We start from the raw sequence: 27,554 nt of genomic DNA, 5'->3' as shown, positions 1-27,554 counted from the left end.
ATGTTGGAACAGCATTTTGTACTTTCAAAATAAAAATAGACAGCTCTACTCATCAACTTGTTAACTACAACGCCAGGAATATTGACCAGAGCTATGAAAATAAGATCTAAGTTGGATTCACAACATGTGGCACACTGCAAAACCAAATCAAGTGCACCTGTGCTAAACAAAATGACATCACCTGGACTTATGGACCTCCCAATTGCTGGTGACATTACCTTCCTTGTTTAAACCAATAAATTATCAGGATTCACAGAGTTGGGTTTGACTACTCTTCAAATTTTCATCACACTTTGGGAAATGCTTTTGTCTGCTCTCTTAACCTGGACAATGTGACTGATGATGTGTTTTTTTCCACATAGTGAGTTGCTACAAAGATGTCCTACCAGTTCATATTTTGAATATGCTTCTTGTAATGTACATTTCATGAGATGCTGACTAAAATGACAAAGATGTCCAAATTAAGGAGGCGGTAATCCAGGACCATGACAAATAGTAAGACTGTCCTGGTTCAGGGTTAGCAGTTTTCCCCCGCTTCCAGTCTTTGTGCTCGGCTAGGCTAAACTTGCAGCCCTTTCTGTTTCATAGTCTGATGGGTGACATGACAAATAAGTGTATTTCCTAACATGTTGGACTGTCACATAAAAAGGCAGGCAAAAAATGCGTAATAACATTGCTGTGGGAGGGTGATGCCTGCAGGTTAGTTCATGATGTTTATGATGGAAAGACATACATGACCCATGATGAATGTGAAGAACCAGTTTGTTGGTGTTTGGATGGATGCTTCAACTATATGCTCTACCTCCAAAACATCCATTTATCAAGCCAGCAGTCCCATTTGCCCAGCTCCCATCACACTAGGTATGGTGCCGTACCCTGCTCCTGAAGGCTTTATCACAGACAGTCCTAGTATGAAAATTTTGCCTTCCTAGCAAAAATATTCACACTTCAGTCCCTGCAGATGACTCATGTATTAGATGGATCAGCTCTGCATCTCACAATTCTTCAACAAAAAAAGTCAAGGCAAGTCGCTCATTTACTTCAATCCATCTCTACAAAGTGCAAGTACACAAGTCACAAAGACTAAAATAAGCGTCAAAAGAAAGACTATTAGCGTCAAATAAAGCAATTCTGAAAATTAGTCCATACAACAAAAAGATTCACATAAATAAGTAAATATCTGCAGGCCTGCCTGTACAGAAAAAGGCAAACAATGACAATAACAAAATAAAAACAACCTGTAACACCTACGACCCCTAACACACACTGGAATGAAAAAAGTACAGGTGCATGTGTGTAGAAAAGGTAAAAGGTGTGATTGACAGAACATTATCAGACTTTATCCAAGACCAACAGAAGTCTCCAGAAGATCACTGGTCGTTTCAGCAGATTGTGCTGCAGCCCATTAGCGAGCAGCTGCAACAAGTAAGGTCCCCATTTTAAGCTAAGTGCAATATTAAAGCCACATGATCAAAAACAATAATAATAATAATAATAATAAACTAAAATTAAAAAATAAAGGCAAAAGGACTTGTCACAAAAAAAAAAAAAAAAAATCTGAGGTTGGGTTTTGAAGAAAAGCGTCAGAAGCTTTGTTGTTGCAAAGATGCTGTGTAACAACTTTGAAACTTAGATAAGCCACAAGTACTGTACACACTCCTTAGCTGTGCATAAACCCTGGGCAGCAGGGTAGAGCGGCTTGGTAGAAATATCCTACACCTCTAAAGCTCACTAATCAGCATTTGTTGGCTTAGACCAGGTTCTTTAAAGGGAACAAGAAATGCCTTTCATGTAGCTTCCATCACCAAACAAGGTAACATTTTTCCTTCCAAAGACCAGTAACTGTTGCTATCACGGGTTCTGGACTTTTCTACTGCAAATCTATGGAAAGTACTGCTTCTCCTGCTTTCACATGCAAAATCTCTCCACAGATGTTGCCATTTCTTCACTGGTGTCAAATTTGTTGGAGGCAAAAAAGAAGGGAAAAATACAGTATTTCGCAGAATTTGGTCAGCATTAAGCCCAGAAAGACAAAATAAAGCAAAGGCCTATGCTGCATGACCGGGAAGAAAGCTTTCTTCTAAAACAGCTACCATCTCTTCAAAAGAAACAAAGGACAAAAAGCTCATAATTCCTAGCAACTGCTAGCTAAAATCTGAAACATGAGGAACAAATGAAAAAGTAAAAATAGATCTAGCTTTCAAGTCATCTTCCTTTGGGGTTAACCCTTGCTGAGTGACCTCCAGCTCCTTTCAGGAACAGGCTAATGTCTGACCTCCCATCTCAACCATCAGATGGGAGGCTGCTTCTCCTTCCACAGGCCCTGTTCTGCCGTCACTCAAAGTGCAGTTCAGCGGCCCAGTTGATAAACCAGCCTCCCTCCTCGCCTGCATAGGAAATGGCGAGATGAGTGGCACCCAGAGCCTCGACTTCTCCTGACGTTTCTCATCCGTCTCCCCTTCCTTTTGCCTTCTTTTCCCTCCAGCAGGCAATAAAACTGTTTTGGTATGGATATATTTTTTTTCCTTTTTGTGTCATCCAAGTTGCTTTTTTCCCCCTAATTCAGTTTTGTCTGTCGCTGTGGCTGTTTGCCTGCTGGACAGCTTTTTGTTGCCTCCATTGAGGCTGCCTTCTTCAGGTTGATAGAGGAAGAAAACAGCTTTGAGACTAATTTTTCATTTTTTTCAGTAATGAATGAATCCACCGCAGGGACATGAGACTTTTGAGAAGTGACGAGGGATGGACTGCTGGGATCTGTAGCACTTATTTGAATGCTGAAAATTCCCCTGAAAGATAACAAAGATATGGAGAAAATGAGTGTGTAAGCACTGTTGCAGCAGTCATAGTAAAGTCAATATCAGCTTTGTTGGTATCATTTTATTACATTTTACCTCCACCAATTCAACTTAAGCCAGTGTAAGTGGAATTATTTTGAGCTGACTGTCTCCTCTCAAGCAACCTTACACTTTCAGTGTTCACTTTCAGAAATGTGTGTCTTCACATTACAGCTGTCCCCATCTCTGCCTTTTCTGAAATGTGACAAAACTTTATGTTTCATCATACATGTATAGTGATATTTCAGCCTGGCATATTTCTCAATAAATGGGTATTGTGGCTCTATGGGTTTCAAGCTTTGCACTCACCACCTCCATTGTAGGGGTTCAGGAGAACAGGGACTCACACAATGTATCTTTCATTCATTTGACTTTAATCTGACTTGAGTCACAATAGCCTTGTTTATGGAAAAAGGCTAGGTTTGAAATAAACTGGAATTATCCTTTAAAACACAACACTGAAATATTACACTTATAAATATTACTGATATGGCAAAATTGGAACTCTTGGAATTGTGTTTGTGACCTTTTCAGGTGCAGATTTAACCTTTCAGGTTACTTTTTGTACAACACCAGGGCACTTTAACATTGCTTACATTTTCAGTAAGTACTTTATCCATTTTTTATTATGTTTTTATATGTAGAACTTTTACATGTTTTACCTATTCGGGCAGTCTATCATGTAATTTTTCTGTTATGGTTTATTCTATTTTTTAGGGCCCAGATAAATGAGAAGCTGGAACAAAAAGGCCTCTGAAAGCCATGAAAAAGTGTTATGTTAACATCTCACTTTAAAATCATTAGATTTCCAAATATTTGTTTTGTCCTTCTGTTTGAATTACTATCAAGATGGAAAAGCAAGTAAATAAGCATTTAAGTACTGTGGCATCTTCAAACTCAACTGGAACACTGGATTACAACACATCCCCTTCATATTCACTCAGAGAACAGAATAGTAGAATCTGCTGTAAATGTAATGCAATCAAATATGAAGATCCTGCACCCAATACTCTACCTTTATGAGATGTACAATTATCCGTTTGATTAATTGCTTCGAAAAATATGACTGTCACTCTCACATTAATTCAAATCAATTAAACTTTAGCAATTTACTATTTAGTCCAGGACAGGAGTGTAACACAAATTTATTGAATCAAAACAAATCTTCTATTAATAGGCGAACCCAACATTTACAAATATGGGGAAGCAAAAATTAAAAATACATTTTCATAATAATGCAATTATACACAACATCATCACTAACACTTTCACAAAGCTAGTATTTATTGCTGAGTGACTATATTTGATGACATAACTCTAAAGGGATTTCTGCATGAGGAATCTGCTGAAATTTTTTGTAGTCACCTCAGGTTAAATTTTCTCACGGTACTAATAAAGTGAAACCTTGTTCCCATCAGTAGTCTTGGCCAGTACTTTGGTACTAGTTTGTAATCAGGGTTGGTCAGTTAATTTACTGAACCAAAGACTTCCTCACCAGTGCTGTTAAGACATATGTTCCTGTATGTGTGTATGAGCTCACCATAGCCACCGGCCTGGATGGGGGTTTTGGGTGAGGCGCAGGCGTACAAGCTGAAGTCCTCCGTCTGGAAGCCGGCTCGGTTTAACGAAGGCTCCGAGGCGCTGCGGTGGATTTTGGGTAATGAGCGAGCCAGCAGCTCAATGGATGCCAAGATCTGACGGAATACACAGTACAACCACAGATTCATCAGTCAGAATAAGTTTACAACTAAATGCAACCAAACAAAACCAAGAAACTGTTCTGGTCTTTATTTAAATGAAAGCCAATTATATGAATCAATTAATTAACGCATGGCTTTTAACATGACATATTTGTACAGGAAGTGTTTCGCAGACAGAAGCTTAAAGTGATTGTTCAGGTTATTTGACGTGGGGTTGTGTGAGGTCTTTATCTATAGTAGTAGATTCAGATCAGCACTCAGTTTAGAGAAGCAGCTGGAGCGCTGGCACAAAAGCTGGGCGATGTGCTGAACTGGATGGAGGCATCAGTAAAAGTATGTTTTAGCCACTTTAAAAAATGCTCACAGAAAAAACCTAATATCAGTTTAAGCGCATGCTTTATTTTGAGTATTGTCACCACTTTATCTTGCCCTCAAACAGCCCTTTCCTTATGAACTACAGTTGTTGTGAACCATTGAAGTACCGTATTCATATGCACAAGTGTACCTACAGTGCACATTGTATTACTCTGCAGATCAGCTGTTGTGCCTAGGAATATGGTATTGAGAAAATGTAGTTCCAAAGGAAAGGGCTGTTTCACTGCAAAATAAAATACGGAAATATAAGAGTGACAATATCAAAATTGAGTGTACACTTAAAACTAATACTTGCTAGTGACTAAATTAAATTTTTTTGCTCTCCCCATCCACAGCAGCACATCGCTCAGCTTCTGTGCAGAGTGCTGAGCTGAATTAAGCGCAAAATTAACTGACTATAGATAACTACCTTGCTCAACCCCACGTCAAATATTCCGAACTGTCACTTTACGAGTGAAAAAAAAGTGGTTGGAATTCATGAATAAATGATGATGATCCCTGTTAAAAACCATGACATGACATGACTGTTGCTGTGCTGATGAATTTAGTGCTGTGGAATTTGAATTTGACAAAAAAACACAGTCCTTTCTCACATTTTGTTATGTTGCAGCCTTATGCTAAAATTGTTAATTTTTTCAGTCTTAAGCTACCCCATATGGAAAACATGAATTTCTTTTTGTAAAGTTATTACCTTCTAGTATGAGTACTTTCTGAATGCATATATTTAATTACAGGGAAAATTAGAAATGACAACCTGTTTCTAATACAAGCCTGTTTAAAATAAATACATAGTTCTCTCTGCTATTGAGGTTGAAAAAAAAAGACCATTTACAATATTCAATCATTTATTAAGTGCCCTCCTGTCTTTAATGTAGTAAATCATATGCATCTGTCACCTTCCCAATAAAATAACACCATCAACATTTATTTTGCAACCTGAGGGAAGAGAGGTCGCTCTTCTCTCTTCTTCTTCAGGCAGTCAGCCATCAGTCTCTTCATTGCCTTCGGACAGTTGCTGCGCACCTTACTCAGGTCAGGAGACAAGTAACCTCGACCCACCATAAATATGATCTATGTGAAGAGAAGATAGGAGTCAACATAGTATTTGTTTGCAGAGATAAACAAAAATTTCATAATGCTGCCGCTTTTACTAAATGTTAATGCTGTGACTGGACTTTGCCACTACAGTACTTATACTTGTGCAATGTTTTCTGTGTTGATTATTATTAAGTATACTGATGAATTAAATCACAATAAAACATATATTATAATTCAGTGCCTTTGAATGATGCATGGATAAATATAATAATTTTGTTTCCTTATGATGATATAAGAATTATATTTAAAAATGGAATTAGAAAATTTATTTTGAAAGGACTGTGTGAAATTTTATCATAATTGTTGGGTGAATTCTGGAGTTACACCTAAAAACAAAAGTTTTGTTCAGTCAGCTACCTTGACCTTTGACCACCAAAATCTAATCAATTCATCCATTTTTGCCAAATGTGAAGGAATTCCCTTTAGAAGTTCTCGAGATACTGGGAACTCCTCAAAACCGTCTTTTGCAAGGTCATCATGACATTGACCTTTGACCTTTAACCACCAAAATCTAATCAGATCGTCCTTGAGTCAAAGTGAATGTTTGTGCCAAATCCAATTGGAATACAGCTACAAACCGAATCAAGCAACCAATCAGAATACGGCTATATACCAAACAAACCATCTAAATGATCAAAATACAGTTACAAATCAACCAATCAGGACACGTCTACAAAACAACCCATCAGGATACAGTTACAAACCAACTACCAAATCAGCATACAGCTACAAACTAACTAATCAGAATAAAGCTACAAATCAACCAACTAAAAGACAGCTAAAAATGAACTAAACACAATATGACTAAAAACCAACCAAGCAATAAGAATACAGCCACAAAGCAACAAAACAACTAAATAATCAAAATACAGCTACAAACCAACTAAAGGAATCAACCAACCAGTCAGAATAGAGCTGCAAACCAACCACCCAATCAGAATAGAGCTTCAAATCAACCAATCACAATACGGCTATAAACCAAATACTGAGTCTGCATACAACTGCAAACCAACAATCAGAATAGAGCTGCAAACCAATTAACCAACCAGAATACAGCTACAAACCAACCAACCAACCAACCAACCAACCAACCAACCAACCAGAATACAGCTTCAAACGACCCAATCACAATAGAGCTACGAACCACCCACTCAGAATACAGCTACAAACCCCCTAACCAACCAGAATATACCTGTAAACCAACCAACCAATCAATCCTTTAGTCCAATAATTCTCTTGTAGGTTCTCTGCTGTGAAAATAGGAAAAGAGGTATGTCAACTCAATGGGATTAGATAGCTATATTCAGTTAGTCCATGTCATGATCCACTGCCTTTGGTTGAGGCGTTAACAGTCTAATGGCAGTAGGAACAAAGGATTTCCTGAACCGCTCAGACATGCAGTGCAGTGAGATGAGACGTTGGCTGCAGCTATAGCTGCTTCTCTTGCCTGGAAGAATGTTGTGGAGAGGTTGGTTGGTATTGTCCAAGATGGCATGCATCTTACAGTGCATGTGTCTCTCCACAACAGTACTGAGTGAGTGCAGACTCCTGCCAAGCACAGGCACAGCTTTTTTAACCAGCTTGTCCAATCTCGTTGTGTTCTTGTCTGACATGCTGCTGCCCCAGCAGACCACAGCATAGAAGATGACACTCGCCACCACTGAGTGATAAAACATGTGCAGCATTTCACTGCAAACGTCAAAGGACCTGAGTTTCCTGAGGAAAAAGAGCCAACTCTGCCCCTTCCAGTAGATGGCATCCATGTTCAGGGAGTAGTCCAGTTTACTGTCCAGGTGCACCCCTAGGTATTTATAAGTGCATCAGCTCAGTGTCCATCTCCATGGCCGTGTTCAGGAGGAGGGAGTTCTTGTCGCTCCATTCAATGAAGGCCATCATCAGATCCCTGCACTCTCCTTCCTGCTCATTACCGATACACACCACAATAACTGTGTCATCCAAGTATTTCTGTGGAAAGACTCAGAGTTGTATTTAAAGTCCACAGTATACAGGATGAAGAGGAACTGAACTGGAACAGTCCCCTGCTCACCACTGTTCCTGAGACACAGGTAACAGCCTGATGTTCTGTGGTTGTCTTGTAAGGTTTACAATTACAATAATATTGTAGAAATTTAAGGGCCAATAAACCAATCTTGTTTCTTTGATGCTGATAGTTCATCAGTAACCCACAGCTCTATAGGTGCCACATGCTTTCCTTATTTCCCGATCCTATTTACTTAGCCTGTGTAGGGAGATTAACTTCCACTACTTGTTTATTGTTTATGTTGTTTGGTAAAAAGACTAAATGAAACCACCAGCTTGTAGATTAGCATGTACTTATGAATCAACAGCAATTTCATAGAGTGTCTTTACTCAAATTGTTTCTTAGAAAACCATTAAAACCAGCTGAACACACAGACATGAGATTGATATCAATCCAAACATCTCACTCTCTATTGACCTTTTTCTTTAATGATTATAACTTAGGTTAGAGGATGCTTTATCTCAAATGATAATACTTGATGGATCCATTTCAAAACACAAATTCAAAAAGAAATCTTCATTGGTGGGGGCAGATCTGTTTGGGTCTCACCTGGTCTCTGTTGTTTATGTTGGAGTAGGGCAGTGCTCCTGACATGAGCTCGTACAGCACAATGCCAAAGGCATAGACGTCTGACTGGAAGCTGTAGGGATTCTTGTCCTGCAGCCGGATCACCTCTGGAGCCTGACAGAGCATAAGTTACATGGACTGTCACATGACCCAAAGAAAACGAGTTCTAGCTGCTGGCCGGAGCACAGTGAAAACATGCCCATTTTAAATAGGTTTATGATTACAAAAACATGTATTCTCTGCATCTGAATTGTCAAAAAAGTATGTTTGTTTCCAAATGTAGCCTACTATTATTACAAATATTATATTATTACTGCCTTTTATAATTTCATAATAAATTAATTATAATTAGCGAAGAGTCACTGACCATCCACAGTATCGAGCCAGACAGCTGTTCAAATTGGTGGGAGCCACTCCAGCGGGACTTGACTGTGGCCAGGCCAAAGTCACCGATCTTCACTGTCAGATCCTCGTGGAGGAAAATATCTGGGAGGAGAGGAGGTCATGGAAACACTTGTCTCTTTACCATGTAGTAGTACCATTTTCTAAGGATGGAGGTTATATTTTTAGTCCTGTTTGTCAGCGAGATATATCAGCAACATCAGCAACAGATTTGAATTTATTTTGAAAAACAGAAAAACCTTAGCCTAAACATTAACTGGCTTAGTAAAATGCTTTAAAAGGATACTGTTGCTCTTCAGATCTCTATGGATGATTGATTTGGCATGCAGGTAACTGAGGAGGAAAAGAATAGTTATTAGATGACTACACATACAGTGAAATCTGACTGCTTTTGCATTTGAGGGGGAACTCACTCCATGCCCTGAGCAGTCTGCCGGGCGATGTCGATCAGCTTGATCATCTCAAACTTGGTCTCGATGATGTGCAGGTGGTGGTACAGACTGGAGCCTTCACACCACTGGGTCACTATAGCCAGTTGAGGCTTGGTGGTGTAGCCCATGAACAGCAGAATGTTCACATGACGTGTTTTCCTTGGTGGAAACACACACAGGTTGATAAATATACAGAACTGCAGATGTTTTGCATAGCTTTGTTGAAGGAGGATACTCTGGTAATATGATATCAATTTAAAGTGCAGTGTAAAAGGTGAAAAGCACATAGGTTTTTCTGATTAAAGAACAGGTGGCAGAAGTTACCTGAGGACTCCCACTTCATTCTTGAAGGCCTGAAGCTGTTGTGGTGTGGGAGCAGTGACATTCAACATCTTCACTGCCACATCACCTGAGAGGAGAGAAAAGGCCTTTTAGGATCCATGGAAACCATGTTATGTTTCACTACTGTAAAAAGCTGCACACATTGCACATGGGTATGAGGACATGATGGGACTGTGGTCAGGCTCTGACCAGAGAGTTCTGAGTTTTGACTACCAACAGGGTGCCCACATACTGTACTTGACTGAATACAAGAAGATAAACCTATTTTTGTCTGGACAGCAACAACAGGGCCAGCGTTGTAATGTGGAGTGTGTGAATGTGTGAGTGAACCAGTGAGTCAATCAGTCTATAATGACTGTGTATGGAAGCCGACCAGCGGCATAGGGCTACACCTCTTGTTACGGGAAGTCTAACAAAGCAGGTAAAGGAGGCAGAGGAAAAACTAAAAATAAGACACATTGAACAAGAGAGAGCAGGGGAGAGGGAGTTAGAGAAGTTATCGCTAACTGCTAAAGGAACTAGCAGATCTAAATAGAATGTAAACAACTGAAATGTCAGCAAATAGAAATGAGAAAATATGCTTACTGCAGCACAGCAATAAAAACCCTGCTGAGAAATAAAGGTTTTCTTTCCACTGAAACACTAGAGGGCTTTTGAATCGAAAAGATTGCAGGAAGTGTTGAGTTTGTATTAATACGTAATGTACTAACTTTAACATGGCAAACAGGAGTGACTGAAAATGAGGCTTTGTACTAAAATACAACTGACCAATTCAAAACATCAAACAGAGGGAGCTAGAAACAAAGACCTGGCTCTAATAAAAGTCTGTTACGTTTTGGAGTAAAGTAAATTGAGGTAAATAAAGGCTAAACTATTGTGGATCCCAAAAGGAGGCTGTGTAAGAGATACAAAAAGAAAGATATTCTGTCTATTACAACTCTAAGTGATCATTTAAATACTAGGTTTTCACCTGGTCTTGTTTACAGTGATCTAAATAGGGACGCTTTTGGCACTGTCAACAAATGTGAAAAACTTAATTTATCAAGTTACAGTTATTACATTTATGTTGAATCTGTGAATGTAAATCAACCTGACTTCTGCAATGTCTAGACGGAGAAACCATTGTATTATATTCAGGCAAATACTGCCAAAATTCAAATGGCCTGGTTGATTTGGCTGAACCTATGGTTACATTTGGTATTTTTTTAGAGTCAACAAATGCAATAAAAGAGCAAAACCAACAATGTGTTAGTCCATCTCTCAATACTTTCTGACTCCCCTACCCTGTCTGTGACTCTCAGCTCAAAGCCCATTGGTTCTACTAAAGATGTAAATCTTAAAACTAATTATTTTATGATACATTACTCAAATAGGATGACATAGTATCTATTGGGGGCTATTTTCAAGGGTGGATTAATTAACCACATTAGGTGTTCTAGAGAGTACTTCTGGCCAGAGGATTGTGTATGTGGGATTGGATTAAAATAAAGTGTGTGCGTTTATGGTGGTATGACTCATTCATGTGTTTTTAATTTAAAAAAAACTCCCACTACTAAATTCTCTCGCTTATTCACAGAGTGGTCATTTGATGGGCAAGGATTTAAACAGGTTCCGTACTAGCTGCTTGTGGTGTGAAAATAGGGTGTGCTGTTGTTCTTACCATGCCACTTTCCCTTGAAAACAGTTCCAAAAGATCCTGAGCCTATTCTCTGACCCAGAGTGATCTGACCCTCAGGGATTTCCCAGTCATCACTGGAGTCCCTTCTCCCTAGGGTTTTCTGTTTTAAAAGGCACATAGTCAGCATTAACACACACACACACACACACACACACACACACACACACACACACACACACACACACACAACTGCTGAAAACTCACCATCTTATTGCGGTCCTCAGACGACGATGATGACTTGCGCTCCCTCTGTTGGCATGGTGACTTCTGAGGAACCTTGACACTGGTCAGAGAGCCAGGTAAAGAAGCAGGAGGTGTGGCCGACAGCCCTGTGGTAGAGCCTGGAGTGGGATCATGGTTGAATAGAAGAGAAACAATAAAAAAAAGAGAGAATGAGAAACACTGGTTGAAAGACGATGAGATGACGCAGAAGAATAAAGAAATAAAAGGTTTGGCAAGGACAGGGACTGAGGCGTCTATATCAGTTGTGTGTGTTTGGTCACATGCACAGAGGACTGGTGAGGGGGGTGCTTTGTTGGATGGCAGTTAATAGTTTAATAATCTAGACATCACAGATCCATCACTTACTACTTCCATCAGAATTACAAAGGATATTATGATGTCTCAGAGGAAGTCCACTGATTTTAAACTGTTGCCTATTTATGCTATTTATATTATAACAATAAATATGGGGGGAAAAAAAGAGTATGTTACAGAAATTTGTCTGGGATGTGCTTGTCAAAAAGATTGAAAGCACAGGCAAACTTGCAGCCTTGTTCCATCAAGAACGGAAATATACGCCTTCCAAAAATCAACATTTTGAATCTGAAAAGTTTTGTACTCCATATAAATGACTTTATATTTACAACTTACATGATCAGGTTCATAACCATGAAAAGGTGAAAAATACAGAACAAAATGTAAATATTACAAGTGAGTTAGGGCTGAGTTAGGGATGAACCATTATTCATTTTATAGACTATCAAAAAAGCACAATTAAAGAGTATAATGGGTACAATGGTTGTCAGTCCAATATCAAATCCTGTTAGACATTTTTTTAAATCATAAAACAACATTAACATGCTTGTTCAGAAGCAGTACCATAATTATTCAGCTGTTAAATAAATACAGCACTATTTTTCTTTGAATATTACAGAGTAATATTAAGACTGTTATTATATAAAAAATATGACTTTGCAAGTTTGCAATATTTTATCTGAGACAAGTAATGTAGAAGTCTTTGGGATTATGTTTGGTATAAACATATCTTGTTAAAAAACTATGCAAGCCACAAACACAGGGCTGGACTTTAATGTGCCGATTATGTTGTCTGTACATGTAAATTTAAGCAGTCACACTGTGATTGAATTTTCATTTTAATGCATTTTGATAGTGGTTTAAGCCTGGAATCATCATGTGCTGCCTCTTGGATTACTTGGATTTTTACTATTGTGCTATCATCAGAGGATGTAGGTTTGCATATGGATGGTTGGGACATGTCCCGACCAGTATTCTGGGAGGACAGTAATGTCCCTATCAATATTTGAGTGATTTCATTCACACTATGTTTGGAGTGAAGTTATTAGATAATTCTGATGTTCCCACCCAGAGGCATCATTTCATCAGGCAGTGATGTCTGGAAAATCATTGTACATCCTATGGCCACCATGGTTTTTGTGCCCATGCTCCACTCTGGTTTCATCACCACTCTCTATCTCTCCTGCTACGCACACAACCTACATAGGCTACTGAGCTATTCCTGAAAGGAACCTTGCTAATCCTGTAGCAATATTCTTTCTCAAACTTACTTGAGATCTTGGAAAAGTTTACTTGCTACTCTTAATGGGCAAGTTTAGTTTTAACACGTCTGTATGTGGGTATAATGCTGCAATATCATAAATGATCCCAGAATGGCTGATTTCCTCTCACACCCCCAAAAATGACAGAAACTTTAACAGCTGTGTTTCATCTAGTCTCTAGAGACACTAGCCTACTACCACCACAAGAGGGTGGTAAATTATATAATTATTGCAAACTGGCATCAGATCCTTTAAAGTACAGAAAACTATTCTGAGATCATATGTAAGGAGAGATATAATTTCCTCTTCAGTATCGCTCTAACATGTTTAGCTTTAACTGACTTGCTTGCCCTGATGCCATTGACTTAAAAATTTGAACTTTACTGTGCAACATGATTTATGTGATTTTGACACTTAAAAGACCTTTATCTGCTGAAATAATAAGTTTCTCTGAAATAGATTTACATATTTACAGTTTCTGGTCAATTAATAACCTACATGACAACATGATGTATCTTAATTGATACTTGATAACAAACTGCATCTTAAAATATGTCTTTTTTTTTTTTAATTTTAAAAAGAGAATCATTTACGTCTATATTTTCATGTCATTTGAGTTATTTTCTTGTTTTTTTCTTATCAGGAAGTCAAGTTATTTACTTGTAGGCATCAAATCACTCATTGGCCTTTGTGCCCTAAAATTTTTTGTGACGACAAAGGCCAAATGGCCTTGTCCCTAAAATGACGAAATTCCTAACCTGGTCACCAGCCTTACATTATTAGATAGTGATTACTGACACATCGCTGGATTAGCAGCATTTTTCTGTTGTAGCTGGTCAAGGTGCCAGTTTAGCTAGGAGCTAGTTGTGTGAAAACAATGGAGAGAGGGGAACTGCAACACTAGTAGGCCTACGGAGTATAAAAATGCTGATGATGGATGCAAAAATACTGTTAGTATTAACAACCAAGTTCCTAAAGTCTTGTAGAAGTCGTGTAAATACAGATCTTACATCGTAATAAACATTTGGCTGACAAGTGTTGTCTTTTTTCTTTGGAAGGGTGGCGGGGTAATTTTATCCCTACTAATACTGAGACCAAACCTACACCCTTGCTATCATGAAATTGATCTTAAAAATGTTTGATTACATCCTCACAAGAGTTAACAAATAACTGAACAAAGCATCATTTCAGTCAATCCACCATCCATAGAATAAAAAAGTGTCACATCAGAGTAGTGGTGAGATCTGTGTGTAATCTGTGCACTATCAGGTGTGTGGCAGAGACAGCATGTGAGGATATAAAAGGGGAAAAGAAAGAGAGGTACACACGGTGGATGTTGTGGAAGTGACACAGGTGTGGGGGGTCAGGATTGGTGTGTGGGGAGGTTGGTGGAAGGGGTGGTGGGATGGGTTGAGGGGTTGCAGGTTGAAAGACACAGGAACACACGGAGGCCTAACTACCTCGGAAAACAGGCTCGGGCTCAAAATCAAACACTATGTCATTGGGGTAGGAGTATAGGAGGGGGCTTGAGGTCCGTGTTCGGTGCTTCCTCAAGCAGCGGGCGGGGTGGGTCAGGGGGGCTGCAGGGCAAAGAGAGACAGACAGACCATCACTGCTACTCACCCTGCCCCTCTCACCTCGAACTACTGACCAAGGATACAGCTGAGCTCCTGAACAGAGAGCCCTCCTACCACACTACAGTTAGCACATTAGCTTACCTCTGTTTTCACACAGCCAATTTTATATTTATCTATAATAAATTTCAGTCTGAACATTTTGGGAAATTTTCTTTTTTAGAGTGAATGTTCAGATGGATATCCATCTCCTGCCTGTGTGTGACAGTTAAGCAGTAACGAGTAACAGTAAGTTAAGCTTTGCACAAAGACTGGAAGCAGGGGAATCAGCTGGCTCTTTACACCAGGAAGACCACAGCATACCTCTGATTTAACTTCTTGATGATTTTATTTCCACTAAACTTTTATAACGAAGTTAAAAAGATTTGTTAGCTATGTCTGTTCCTCCTGATCTGGCAGAGCAACTCTAAGACTGGAAGAAGAAAAAGAAGATGTCATTCTTCCAAAAACTGACCCACAGATTTGAAATAACATGTGTCCTGAGCTACTGCTCTCAGTCAGTGGCTGCAGGACTAAACAGAACTGACTCAACTCCTTGGGTCTGAACTCCACACACACACACAAAAGACCAAGAGCACGCAGACAGAGGATGGTGGGAAAAAAGCTACAGAATGAGCCTGAAGTCTGCTATTGAGATCCTTACCTCCATCTGACCTTGGTAAGCCCTGATCTCGAATCAAGTCCTGAAATGAAGGAAGAAAGAAAAGGAAGAAAGAAAATAAATAATAATTAACACTGTTATAATTAATACACTCACACACATACTTTACTGTAGCAGCACTTTTTTTTAAAGAACTGCTATTACAGAAGTTCTAGTAGCTGGAAGTGCAGTCATGTTTTCAGAACCAATACAAGAACTGAGGTTGTTTTTGCTATTCACACTGAATGTGAAGTCAGTTTTAAAGGCAATAAGAGAACTAACAGGTTCTTCTCATTCAGTTGAACCCAGCATAGTAACCTAATTCTAAACTATAGGTGGTATAATGAATTAATTTGATTCATTTATTTTTTTACACAATGTATTAGTCAGAGATATTAAAAATAACACAAAGTCATTAGTGTGAGTCAAAAAGGCAATGTGAATGATAGCTGTTACATTAGCTGCCTTGAGTCATGACAGTCATGTAAACTGTAATGTGTATAGTTACACTATATGGGCACCTCCTGCAGTTAATGGGTCTGCTATGGCCCCTGAGGCCTCATGTATAAATGCTGCATACACACAAACACATTGTGTACGCCATCTTTCATGCTCATGGTCAGATATATCAAGAGTGAACTGAGTCAACTGGTGACACAAAAGTGATGCAGGGAAACTACTAACATTTGGATTTGGTTTATGAGTCTGTCAGGCACGTGAAAATAACTATGGGTCTTATTGTACACAGTGACACGTCCACGTGTATGCAATTAAATTAGTGGACATAAAACCATGTGCAAATGGCAGCTTTGGACTTATTAGAGGACATAATAAATGGCACAATTAGAAGGGAATGGGTATTCAGAGGCCACAACAATTTTTTTGGCCCATGATGATGACTGGCTTATCAGCCATTTCAAATTTCCTAGAGTAATCCTCTTGGAGCTGTGCTGAGTTGGGTCTGGCTTTGGAGAGGGTCATGGCAAGGAGTAACGCATTGCCTGCTCCCCTCCAAGTGTTGACCACAGCCAAACATGACTGCAGTTTTTTGTTGGTTAGCTCCTCATCTCTGGTTAAAGAGTGGAAATCGGTGAAATCATCTGCTGTTTGGCTGGAGTGAAACCTGCATGGTGGCCAATCATAGTTAATGGCTTAGAAGCACATATTACTCAGTCATTCCAGGGAGGACAGACTCACATCAATGTTGACAGGCTCAATGGTGTTAATATGGACGTTGGGGGCAGAGGATGAACGGTCTCGCTGGCCAAACTGGTTGCGGTGGTCCTCCTCATTGGGCCTGAAGCTGGGTGGGATGGGTATGGACTTGGACGGGGACACAGTAGTGTGACATATAGACCTGGAAATTAAATGTGTTAGTCAAAAGTAGTTTTTAAAAAAAAGGACTTTGGAATGAAACACATCTCTGTACATCTCTATGCACATTTACTGTTTGCTGAATTAACAGAAAAAAATCCAAAAACATCAACTCTAATGGGTGTTTGGAAGGAAAAGCTGCCAACTCTTGGCACCCTCCATGTTGTGTTGCTAGAAAAAGACCAGAGAAGCACTTTAGCAGAAGGACTCCTCTTATTCCACTGAGGAGTGTGAAGGTGGAGGACTCACCCGGTGGAGTCAGATGGGGGGAGTGACGGACAGACCTCAGACACAGGGGTGGTTCCCTCTGAGGAGACCTCCTCCTGGGTGAATGGGTGATGCTCAAAGAACTTGGACACTAGCAACAAGCTGCAGAAGAACCATCATCAAGGTTACTTATTAATTATTCAGTCATTACCAACTCAGTGCTGAAGCTTAACTTATTTAGAATTGAATCATGAAACACATGATTAACAAAAAAAATAAAGTCATGTGACTGGCACAGGGACAGCACAGAGCTTGGTCAGAGGAATGGACTAACAAATTTCATACTATGGCAAGTATACAGTATATTCAGTGTTTAAGCCAAAGGTAAGCCATTTAAATGACCATTTAAAACAAAATGTCCTTTAACTACACCCTTCCTACATCTAGCTGCCAATCCATAAGATCAAAGTCAGTATCAACCCCTTTAGCAGGCTTCTCCATACTACATTTACAAGTTTATATTCATTTCTTGAGTTAGCCAAACTACAAAATGTTATCTGGTAAACATGTTTCACTAACTGGCATCTGTGCAGTCAGCCAAGATGTTTTAAGGCAGTTTAGGCTAGTGATGATGTGTAAAGCTCACAACAGAAAAAACATCACTATCCAATATGCTCCAGTATTTTAAACCAGCAAATGAACCCATCCACTGAAAAACACATAAAAGCACCTTTCTAACTGAGTTAACATGGTTTAACATATTGTAGCTTACACAGCTGCATATTGTGGTTATTAAACCAGGAAATAGGCCTATTTTACTCGATATGTACAATAACTACATCATGTGCCTTTAATAATTACAAAGTACCAATACTGAGTAATAAGTACTGGTAAGGGTCCAATACAAGCACTGCTATAAAAGTCCAAGATCATATCAGAAATTCTTCTTCTATATATTATAGAATAGGTTCAGCCCCAGACTGGTTACAACATGATTGGTCTCCCTCTGTGTGTGACTTACTCTAACTGGTCATAGTTGACACACATGAGAGGAACCTCAGTGCTGCAACGCTGGTGGAACTTGTATCCACAGGTCTGACAGCGGAAACCCTGGAACAGCAGCTTTCTGCAGAAGTCACAGAAAGCCAGTGTGAAGAAGGTCTTCCTCACCTGTCAATCAAACAGACACACACAAACACACAGGCCAAGGTAAGGCTGAGTAATATAATCAGCATATAATATTTACTGTCTGTCATGTAAGCCATGATGTGAGATTTTGTATCACTGTACTTACAAAGTTGTGTGTGGTGAGTGGCACATTCTCCAATACTTCTACGTGTAACTCTTCTCCTGTCAGCCAGGAGATGTCTGTGTCCCAACCAATAGGCTTCTTCTCTCTGAAATAGGAAAATAATGTTCCACTGATTTACATAGTATGATTATGACATAACAACTAGTTTTTCCTCTTTCAATCTACACTTAATACCCCATAATGGCTCAGGAAAGAATGAATCTTAGAAATTTTTGCAAATGTATAGCTCAGGTGCCTGCCATTTCTCTTGATCATCTTTGAGTCCAACTGTGGTAAATTCAGCTGACTGGACATGATTTGGAAAGGCACACACCTGTCTATATGTCTATATATAAGGTCTCACAGGTGACGATGCATTTCAAAGAGCAAAGAGCTACAAGAAGGAAGGAACTGTCTGTAGAGCTCAGAGACAGGATTGAGCCGAGGCACAGATCTGGGAAAGGCTACAAAAATATTTCTGCTGCTCTGAAAGTTCCCAAGAGCACAGTGACCTCCATAATTCTTAAAAGGAAAAAGTCTGGAACAACCGGGACTCTTCATTGAGCTGGCCGTCCAGCCAAAATGAGCAATCCAGGGAGAAGGGCTCTGGTAAGAGAAGTGACCAAGAACTCTGGCCACACTCTTGTATGTAGATTTTCATAAGCAACTGCAGCATACCCTTCAATTTGGGCTTTATAGCTAAGTGGCCAGCTGGAAGTTTGCAAAAAAAAAAAAAAAAAAAAAAAAAAAAAACACCCAAAGGACTCTCAGACTGTGATTCACCATTTAGGAAACAGGTCTAAACTTCATAGTCATAAAGCTTATTGTATTTGTTCACTTGATATTGTCTACCAAAATGTGCAGGGCTCATCACACAAACCACAGCATGTGCACAAGTGCAATAATTTAAATATAAAAACGGTCAGAAACAGACAAGCAGAAATATCTGAACTGGTGGAAAGTATTATAGTTGAGAGATTAATTGTAATTTGTGTAAATTAATTTCAGGACTAAACTGTAAATTCTGTATTATCATAAAAAAATACCAATCTATTATGCAAGTGCAAATATAGTATGTTATGTAACAAACATTGTTACAGCAAGATACAGCAAGAGAATGCATCATGTATCAGTGTACGCACTATTAGTTAGTGCCCTCTGCAGCACATCAGTGACAGACTTACCCATCCTGTATCCTGTACACAGCACAGCACTCTGGAATGAGGCCTCGCATCATCAGAGCTTTCTTCAATGAGTCTCTCACAGTCATACCACAGCGGGCTGGGACCTGAACACAACACAAGGACACTCACTGAACTAACATGGTTTCAGGTCTGGGAGCAGAGTTTTTATCTGCAGCTTCCCACTGTGGATCTCATCAAAGTGAAAGGGATTCAACCAAATTCAACAGACCCTGCACTGTTCATCAACCTACAGACACAAAACAACCTGAAACTAAAATGTCCTTTAAATAGACAATGAAACTAATGACACCATGTGCAGAGTCCGAACTCCAAGAAGAATCCAAACTTACTGCACCACTAATCGTAAACGTTACAACTGTTAGTTCTTTGTTTTCATCTGATCCACAATGAAAAACTCTCTTTTGTAGAGAATTTGTTTACAATGTAATGGCCCAATTACCAGCACACCTTAGGGAGGTGTTAAATATGACATCACTTTTCAGTGAGCTATTGTTTTCACTCTAAATGAGGCATTTTGGAAACTGTAAGCAATACACGTTTTCAGTTTGCTGATGTGCTTATTTAGTGCAAACAAAGGGTGAAAGACACTGGTCTCACCCAGCTGGTAAAACCAAGTTAAAGGAGTTAATGCTCCCAACATATCTGATGTCATAGCATACTGAGGCATATATTTCTGTATCCTGCCTAATTTCCAAGGAAACTTTAGTGTTTACTTGAGGAGCAATACTTTACTTATGTGTATTGCAAATTTCATATAATCTTGGCCAATCAAAATCTCAAACCTTCAAATCATTTTCAATACATATGTATCCTATGAGAAGACGTCAGACATACCACTGTTCTCTGTTTGTTGGGCAGGAAGACCCTAACGATAGGTTTCTGTGGGGAGCGAGGGTTGGCTCGGCTGGTGTCAACGGGGGTCTGCAGGACAGCCAAGGTGTTGGGAGCTGAGGGAAAGGCCTGAGCCCCTCCTCCAACCCCACAACCTCCCATCTTGACCTCCAGAAGGGCTGGCATGGGAGAAGGAGAGCAGGAGAAGTCTGTACCGTTCCCCATGGCTTCCAGCAGCTGCTGCTCCCTCTGCTGCAGGGCATCTAGTTTACTGGTGTACTCCTCATAGGCCTGATGGGGACAAGATACCAGAGAGCCTTCACTCAGCAGTTTCAAAGCCTCAAATTACATTTACAAGATTTCTTCTATGCAAAGTTATAATTACTTAAACCAAAGTTCTCTTACCTCTAGATATATGGAGGGAGGATTGTGTTCTCCTCCAAATTTGTCCAGTAGAGCCTCTAAGTGTTCTTGTGTCAACTTTATCATCTGTTTGATATTCCATATCTGTGGGGACACACACCAAACAATGTTAAGAAGTTCATATCTCTCAGTAACTGAAAAACTAAGACTGATGTCTAGAGAATGAATCTCATGTGGCTTGTTGTTCCTCAGATAGTGAAACAGGGCACTGTTGATGGCCAGAAGAGTCTCAGTTTATACTTCCAATCTGACTACATTGTACTTTTGTGCTGTCGAAGTGGTCACATCATCAGACTTGGTCATAAAATCTCATGATGACATGGCCAAGAGACATGGAAATCTACATTGTTTTAAATATGACTTGTGAACATACAGAGGTGATCACGGACGACGCCACAGCCAGGAACAGTACTTGGCTGAGAAGCTAGTTTGGCATTTTAGCTGCATGTTGTAATGCAACTCCCAGGTTCATCACATGATACACAATACAAAAAAAAAATACTTTTTCCCCCCATTCACAATGATTGGGAAAGTGAATAAATATTTCTGAGTGTTACATACCCCGCAAAATTACTATCATAATAAAATAAAAGCTGTGTGTATGTAAGTCTAACTGCTTATCTTAGTTCACCATAAATCTTAAAAAGTGGCAGATTGTTGTAAACTGACTTGTGGCTGACTTTCAAATCCCTTCACTGCAAGTCTTGCTTAACTGCCATTATTTTGTGATAAGTATTTTTTATGGTGCACAGTGTGATCAGTCACAAAAATCTCAGGGACTAGACAGACAGACCAATACTTTATTAATCCCTTGGGGAAATTCAGAATGTCCAACAGCTCCTAATGTAATCAATTAATATTTAAGTCCCTGTCAAGATCAACTGCCACTTCTCTGACCTGCCAGTATGTTGTGGAGAAGGTGACTGGTGATGACCTGCATCTTACAGCGCATGCATCTCTCCACAACACTCCTGAAAAATGATGTCAAAATGATGGACAGTTTTGACGGACAATAAAAGTTTTTAAGTGATTTAGTTCAATCCCCAAATTTCTACCCTATAGAATGACCAAAATATAAAATCTAAAGTTTAAGACACCATCTTCCTTGTGACCAGAGAGCCAGCATCCTTCATATATGGTAACAGAGATTAAAACATTCACAAGTGTCTTTATCATTACTTTTATAATCAAAGGATTGCTGTGTCATTCACATTTATTTACTATTAGTGTTAGACAACATTTATTATGTTATTTGAGCAATTAATCAATTGTATTAGGTTTAAGGTTTTGCAATATACCAACATGAAATCTAAATTTGGACTGTCCTTTCTGTCATTATTAGCTCCATTAAGTTTATATGTTGTTTAAAGCTTTATGGGTCATGGTGGAAGGCAGGAGTAATTTTTGTTAATAAACTCCAAATTATGCAATCCAGAAGTTCTGTAAAAAAATTACTCACTTCTCTGTGAGAAGATGGAATACTGCCCCTGAAATAGCTCTTTTTTTGTCCACAAGGTGTTTGTTCTTTCTTTTGCCACTTGCTCTCAGTAACTTTTCCTTTGTCTACACAAGCAATCTTTTAGTTTTACAAGCTATGTCAAAACTAACTGAATCAGAAGAGCAGAAGTGCCTCAGAACATTTTTGTAACGTTTTAATTAAGATCATGAATTATCTTGCAATAGTTAAGTACCATAATTAGAGCTTATTTCGCTTTAACACGCAAGACATGATCTGCCCCCGACTGCCTATAGGGAACTGAACAGCAGTGCCAATGGAGAAAGCCTGCTGGCAAACTGCCAAGTGCTCAACAGTTGAGAGAACTGGTAGAGCCAGTCGCCCAGTAACTACACATCAACTCCAGGGAAACCACCCCAGAGTCCTTCATGAGGAAGTTCCAGGGTTCCAACACCAACTACCACAGTTCCAACCAGGAAAATCTCTAGCCACAGCACAGCTCATAGTAGATAAAATTAAACTCTTCTGCTCATGACTGGGTTAATGTCAAAAAAATATCTTAATCATCAAATTTCATTTGTAGACCTCATAGTATAACTAGCAGTTTAGCTGTATAGTAAATAGCCTATTTTTCTCCCACCATTGCTAAATTCATTATAATTTATTTTATCAGCCATTGATTAACAATGTTCTTTTGCGCCACTTTTCATCTTGGTGATTATCAAACCTTGCATTTACCCTGAATAATTATTTATTTAAACCCAGTCACTATCCTGATGTGTTCCTTGAGATCAGAGAACTACTGAATTGAGAAGTCACTTTTTCTGATATTAGCCTGACTGGGCTCATTACATCAATTCATTTTTATTGATCAATTAAGCTAATTAATTAAAAACTCAAAATTCAAAAGAAAACATGGTAACATTAAGTGCGGTTTACAACAAATGGAGTGCACTTCCTTGCGTCTTCAGAAAATACACCTGCCCAGTTTGAAGTCAATCACATAAGCGGTCATCAAGAAGATCAAAATACAGACAGATGGACAGACAGATTCCTCCATTTATGGTTGGACTAGTGCAGTGCCTGTGTAAAATGTGCCTGTCAGTAGCAGCCGAGATTTCATAACTGAGCTCACCAAGATGCCAATGTTTGTTTTTGATGTCTTCAGATGCAGATGATGAAGAAAGATTTCAAAAAGTGAATTTTTAGGTGAAACATGACAGTCATACAGGATAATGATGTGGGTCGCAGCTGAGCTGAACTGACACTAAACTCAATACACAGTCCACCAATAACTAAATGGTAAATGGACTGTTTATATTGCGCTTTTTTGGTCTTATTGACCACTCAAAGCACTTCACAATGTGAGCCACATTCACCCATTCACACACAGTCATACAGCTTTTACATCTACACAAAGAGCGCTTCTACCATTCACATAAACTGATGGAACAGCCATCAGGGGCAATTTGGGTTCAGTGTTGTCCAAGGACATTTTGACACATGGACTGGAGGAGCTAGGGGATCGAACTGTGAGTTAGCAGAAAGAAAAGTATCTAACATGCGTAGGAGAGATGGAAAAGTAACATGTCATAAACCTAGATAAAAAGTGTCAGTTTTCCTTAAAAATGTATCATCTCAATTCTCAAAAAAAAAAAAAAAAAAAAAAAAATTAATTCTGGGCCCATATTCACAAAGCATCTTACAGCGAAAAGTAGCTCATAACAACTCCTGCCAATAATAAATGGGCGTGTCAGTCCCAATGTTAGGACTCCTTTTTTTTGACTAACAGTAATTCACAAAGCCACTTAGCACTAAAAGTAGCACCCAAGTCTGGGAGAAGTTAGAAGTAATCTAAAATCATGGAATTGGTCAACTGGTCTCTCAACGCAATTGACAGGATCTTCTCGACGAGAAGCCCGGGTTCGGGGGAACCTGTCTGCCCTGGCGGAACGTACCCCGCTGGCTACATGAGGGACTCCTGGGAGGACTGGAGGGTCGTGTGCCTGGCGAGTCTTTCCGTTGAGGACATCGAAGATCTCTATATATTCGGAACTGTGATATCAGGCTTTCTGCTGATTGGATTAGGCATTGCCCTGGTGTATCGGAAAATTCGGAAGACGGTGACAGCAGTCCAAATCCCCACGCTGCCCGACATAATTGATGGAGTGAGTAAAGCTGTAAGCACTCAGACTGTGATTGTGAACCGCAACTTGGGAACCACCTTGGAAGGAGCTGTTAATGCTCAGACTGTGGTCATAAATCGCAACATGGGTCACATCTTGGAGAAGCTTTCAGCTTTGGAAAGGAGAATGGATGGAGATGACCAGAATGGACTAACAGAGTAAGCCGTGTCTATTGAAATACGACTGCTCGCCCTAACCCAAACAATCATAATCTAATCTGCGTTCCGGCCCCCGCAGCACCAGCCTTGGCCAAGACCGGTGCTGGAACAACTCCCCCACGAGATCGCTGCAGTGAGACGCTTCTACTCCTACCCCCCCCCCTCCTCCACGGACACCTGTGGATTGTTGACTCCGTCCAGGAACCGATCAAGGATGTCTCCATGGCAACTTGCTGTGTTATCGCGATGACACCCTGCGAACTGAGGCACTGATTGTGAACTAGACGAAGCGACTCCCCAGGCCTATGCACACACACACATTCACGGACACCTCTTACATGTACATATGCAACTCACAACCCAACCCCATCCCACGCCTTCGCCGCTTCCTCCCATCCAGCGCGGCGGGCGGGGTCCGATAGCTGCGCCTAAATGGCAGCGGCCACACTGTACCTGTACCCCCCCCCCCCCCCCCCCAGGAGTATAGTTTGGGTTCTGTTATTTTTTTCTCCTCTCCTCTCCACTTGTTTTTTCCCCATTCCTCCTTTTTAAATGGCGCCGCAGATGGCTGCCTCGGTGTTTTGGTGCGCTCTGCACCAATCACTAGAACAAATTCCTTGTACGTGAAAACATACTTGGCAATAAACCTGATTCTGATTCTGATTCTGATTGAGACTCACAAAGATCAAATCATAAAGAATCATAAAGGGGTTGCACAACTTGGCAACAGGGGAAATACAACTTTGCAATGCTGACAACTTGGAGAGCTCCCTGCTGTCTATAAGCCAAACTATTCACCAAAAAATAACTGCGCTCTGTAGAACCCACATCATATTCAATCAATTCATACAATTCCCTTTAGGTGTTCAGCTTCATGGCAGTTGCTGGTCTACCCAGTGTGATAGGTGCCATAGACAGAAAAAAAAAAATACCATAGGTTGTATTCGATGATACATGTACAATTCTAGATATTGTTGCAAAGTGGCCAAGATCTACACATGAACTGTGGATCTTAATGGAGAGTGGTCTGAGGCAGTTGTTTGAAAGGTTTCATAGTCATCATATATGTCACATAGTGTGGGACAGTGGATATCACACACTACCTCAACCCACAATTGGGACCATAGCTATACTCAAACAGGTACAGTAGGAGGCTAATAGGCTGTTTTGTTTTTGGTTGTTTTCTTTTTTTTTTTTTTTTTTTTTTTTTTAAACTTTCCATGAATTGCATGTAAGTTTTTATAGTAAAATTAAATTCTCCCAGGTCTAGACACACCTATAGACGCTACATAGATATTGGAGAATCCACTACTTTAGTAAACAACATGTAATCCATTATTACTTAATTTGTATTAATTCATTTCTCAGTGTTTTTTATTATTACTGCGGGATGTTGCACAAGCGTTTTCACCAGCACAGATCGGTCTTTCATTAACCAATTGCTGTGGTTCTTGCAAGCAAGCTCATCTGTGGGAATAGATATCAGCCATAGCAACAGAGCCCCTCTCTTAGCTTATAAGTTTTCGCTTTTCCTTAGTAAAAGTTGGTCTCAGCAGCTTTGTGAACAGGATTTAGGAGACAACTTTTAGTTAGAAATACTTGGTGCGACTTAGGAGAACTCTTAGTGAAAAGATAAAATGCTTTGTAAATATGGGTTTCTTAGATACTTGATGATGATTTTATTCTTTATTCCATTTATTCTTTATCAACTGCAGTGGTGGTGTTTTTCTAGATCTTGCAGCTGTTTTCACAAAGGTTCAGTTGCGGTATCCACAAGTTTTAAGTGCATCCTTCAGGTGTTTGTGCTCCTTCTCTTGGGCCTTGGCACTTGTTGGCACATTAACATCTCAGTATTGCAGGATTCTTATTCCTACTTTGTGATCCAGTGGGTGGGTGGTAGGAGTCAAAGAGTAGGTACTGGTCTGTGTGTGTGGGTTCCCTGTATACTCTAGTCTGTATGCTCCTGTCCACTTCAGTGTATATGACAAAGTCCAAAAAAGGCAAGCTGTTGTTTCTAACATCCTCTCATCTGAACTAGTCCATTGGGTTAATGTGTTCTGTGAAAACTTGCACTTCCTTGGTTTTAATTTTGATCCATGTTTCATCAACATATCTAAATCAGTGGCTTGGTGCTGTTCCTTTGAAAGAGTTCAAGGCCCTGCTTTCAACTTCTTCCACGGAAAGGTTGCTTACAACGAGCGATACGGATGACCCCATAGCACAGCGATGCATTTGTCTGTAAAACAAATAGTTGGAATAGGTAGTGTTCAGGCATAAATCCAGCATTTTGCATATCTGGTCTGGGTTAAGGTTGGTTCTATTATGAAGAGTGTTGTTATGTTGCAGACGTTGCCCTTCAGTATCCACCACCTCTATAGTTGGTATGCATGTAAAAAAAAAAAAAAAAAACACTCAGGTCACATGATGGGACACTATAGTTTCAGTCCTCAAACCGTGTTTACAAAGTCCATGGAGTTTTGAGTTCCTGCCACCACCATGCTACACTGTAGGGATGGTATTGGCCAGGTGATGAGCGGTGCCTGGTTTCCCCCAGACATGATGCTTGGCATTCAGGCCAACGAGTTCAATCTTTGTTTCATCAGACCTGTGCCTTTTACTGAGGAGTTGCTTCCGTCAGGCCACTCTACCATACAGGCCTGATTGGTGGAGTGCTGCAGAAATGGTTGTCCTTCTGGAAGGTTCTTCTCTCCACAGAGCAATGCTGGAGCACTGTCAGAGTGACCATCAGGTTCTTGGTCACCTCCCTGACTAAGGCCCTTCTGCCCCGATCGTTCAGATTGGCCGGGCGGCCAGCTCTAGGAAGAGTCCTGGTGGTTCCAAACTTCTTCCACTTACCACTGTGCTGTTTGGAACCTTCGATG

At 39.9% G+C, this 27,554-nt stretch overlaps 1 protein-coding gene across 2 annotated transcripts in view; it reads right to left on the bottom strand.

The window, feature by feature from the left end:
- Nucleotides 1–2,671: 2,671 nt before the first annotated feature.
- braf (B-Raf proto-oncogene, serine/threonine kinase) overlaps nucleotides 2,672–27,554 on the bottom strand; it is a 30,904-nt gene continuing 6,021 nt past the window's right edge. Inside the window, exons 2-20 of one of the 2 annotated variants that reach the window (XM_071501601.1) lie at nucleotides 20,855–20,956; nucleotides 20,453–20,740; nucleotides 19,598–19,701; nucleotides 18,417–18,519; nucleotides 18,144–18,292; nucleotides 17,165–17,284; nucleotides 16,739–16,898; nucleotides 15,545–15,584; nucleotides 14,728–14,847; nucleotides 11,673–11,809; nucleotides 11,451–11,568; nucleotides 9,773–9,857; nucleotides 9,431–9,607; nucleotides 9,304–9,350; nucleotides 8,983–9,101; nucleotides 8,598–8,729; nucleotides 5,846–5,980; nucleotides 4,375–4,528; nucleotides 2,672–2,786 (exon numbers count right to left, since the gene is read on the bottom strand). In XM_071501601.1, coding sequence (XP_071357702.1) covers nucleotides 2,764–2,786; nucleotides 4,375–4,528; nucleotides 5,846–5,980; nucleotides 8,598–8,729; nucleotides 8,983–9,101; nucleotides 9,304–9,350; nucleotides 9,431–9,607; nucleotides 9,773–9,857; nucleotides 11,451–11,568; nucleotides 11,673–11,809; nucleotides 14,728–14,847; nucleotides 15,545–15,584; nucleotides 16,739–16,898; nucleotides 17,165–17,284; nucleotides 18,144–18,292; nucleotides 18,417–18,519; nucleotides 19,598–19,701; nucleotides 20,453–20,740; nucleotides 20,855–20,956 — 2,313 coding nt within the window. In that variant the 3' untranslated portion in view covers nucleotides 2,672–2,763. The remainder of the gene's footprint in view (nucleotides 2,787–4,374; nucleotides 4,529–5,845; nucleotides 5,981–8,597; nucleotides 8,730–8,982; nucleotides 9,102–9,303; nucleotides 9,351–9,430; nucleotides 9,608–9,772; nucleotides 9,858–11,450; nucleotides 11,569–11,672; nucleotides 11,810–14,727; nucleotides 14,848–15,544; nucleotides 15,585–16,738; nucleotides 16,899–17,164; nucleotides 17,285–18,143; nucleotides 18,293–18,416; nucleotides 18,520–19,597; nucleotides 19,702–20,452; nucleotides 20,741–20,854; nucleotides 20,957–27,554) is intronic. The other variant, XM_071501602.1, reaches the window with a different exon arrangement.

This window comes from Trachinotus anak, unplaced genomic scaffold, assembly GCF_046630095.1.
Source record: "Trachinotus anak isolate AG129_WGS33_773 ecotype Australia unplaced genomic scaffold, CSIRO_AGI_Tana_v1 ptg000018l, whole genome shotgun sequence".
NCBI lineage: Eukaryota > Metazoa > Chordata > Actinopteri > Carangiformes > Carangidae > Trachinotus > Trachinotus anak.
The sequence above is the reverse complement of the archived record's forward strand: the minus strand, read 5'-3'. Positions and strand labels throughout refer to the sequence as shown.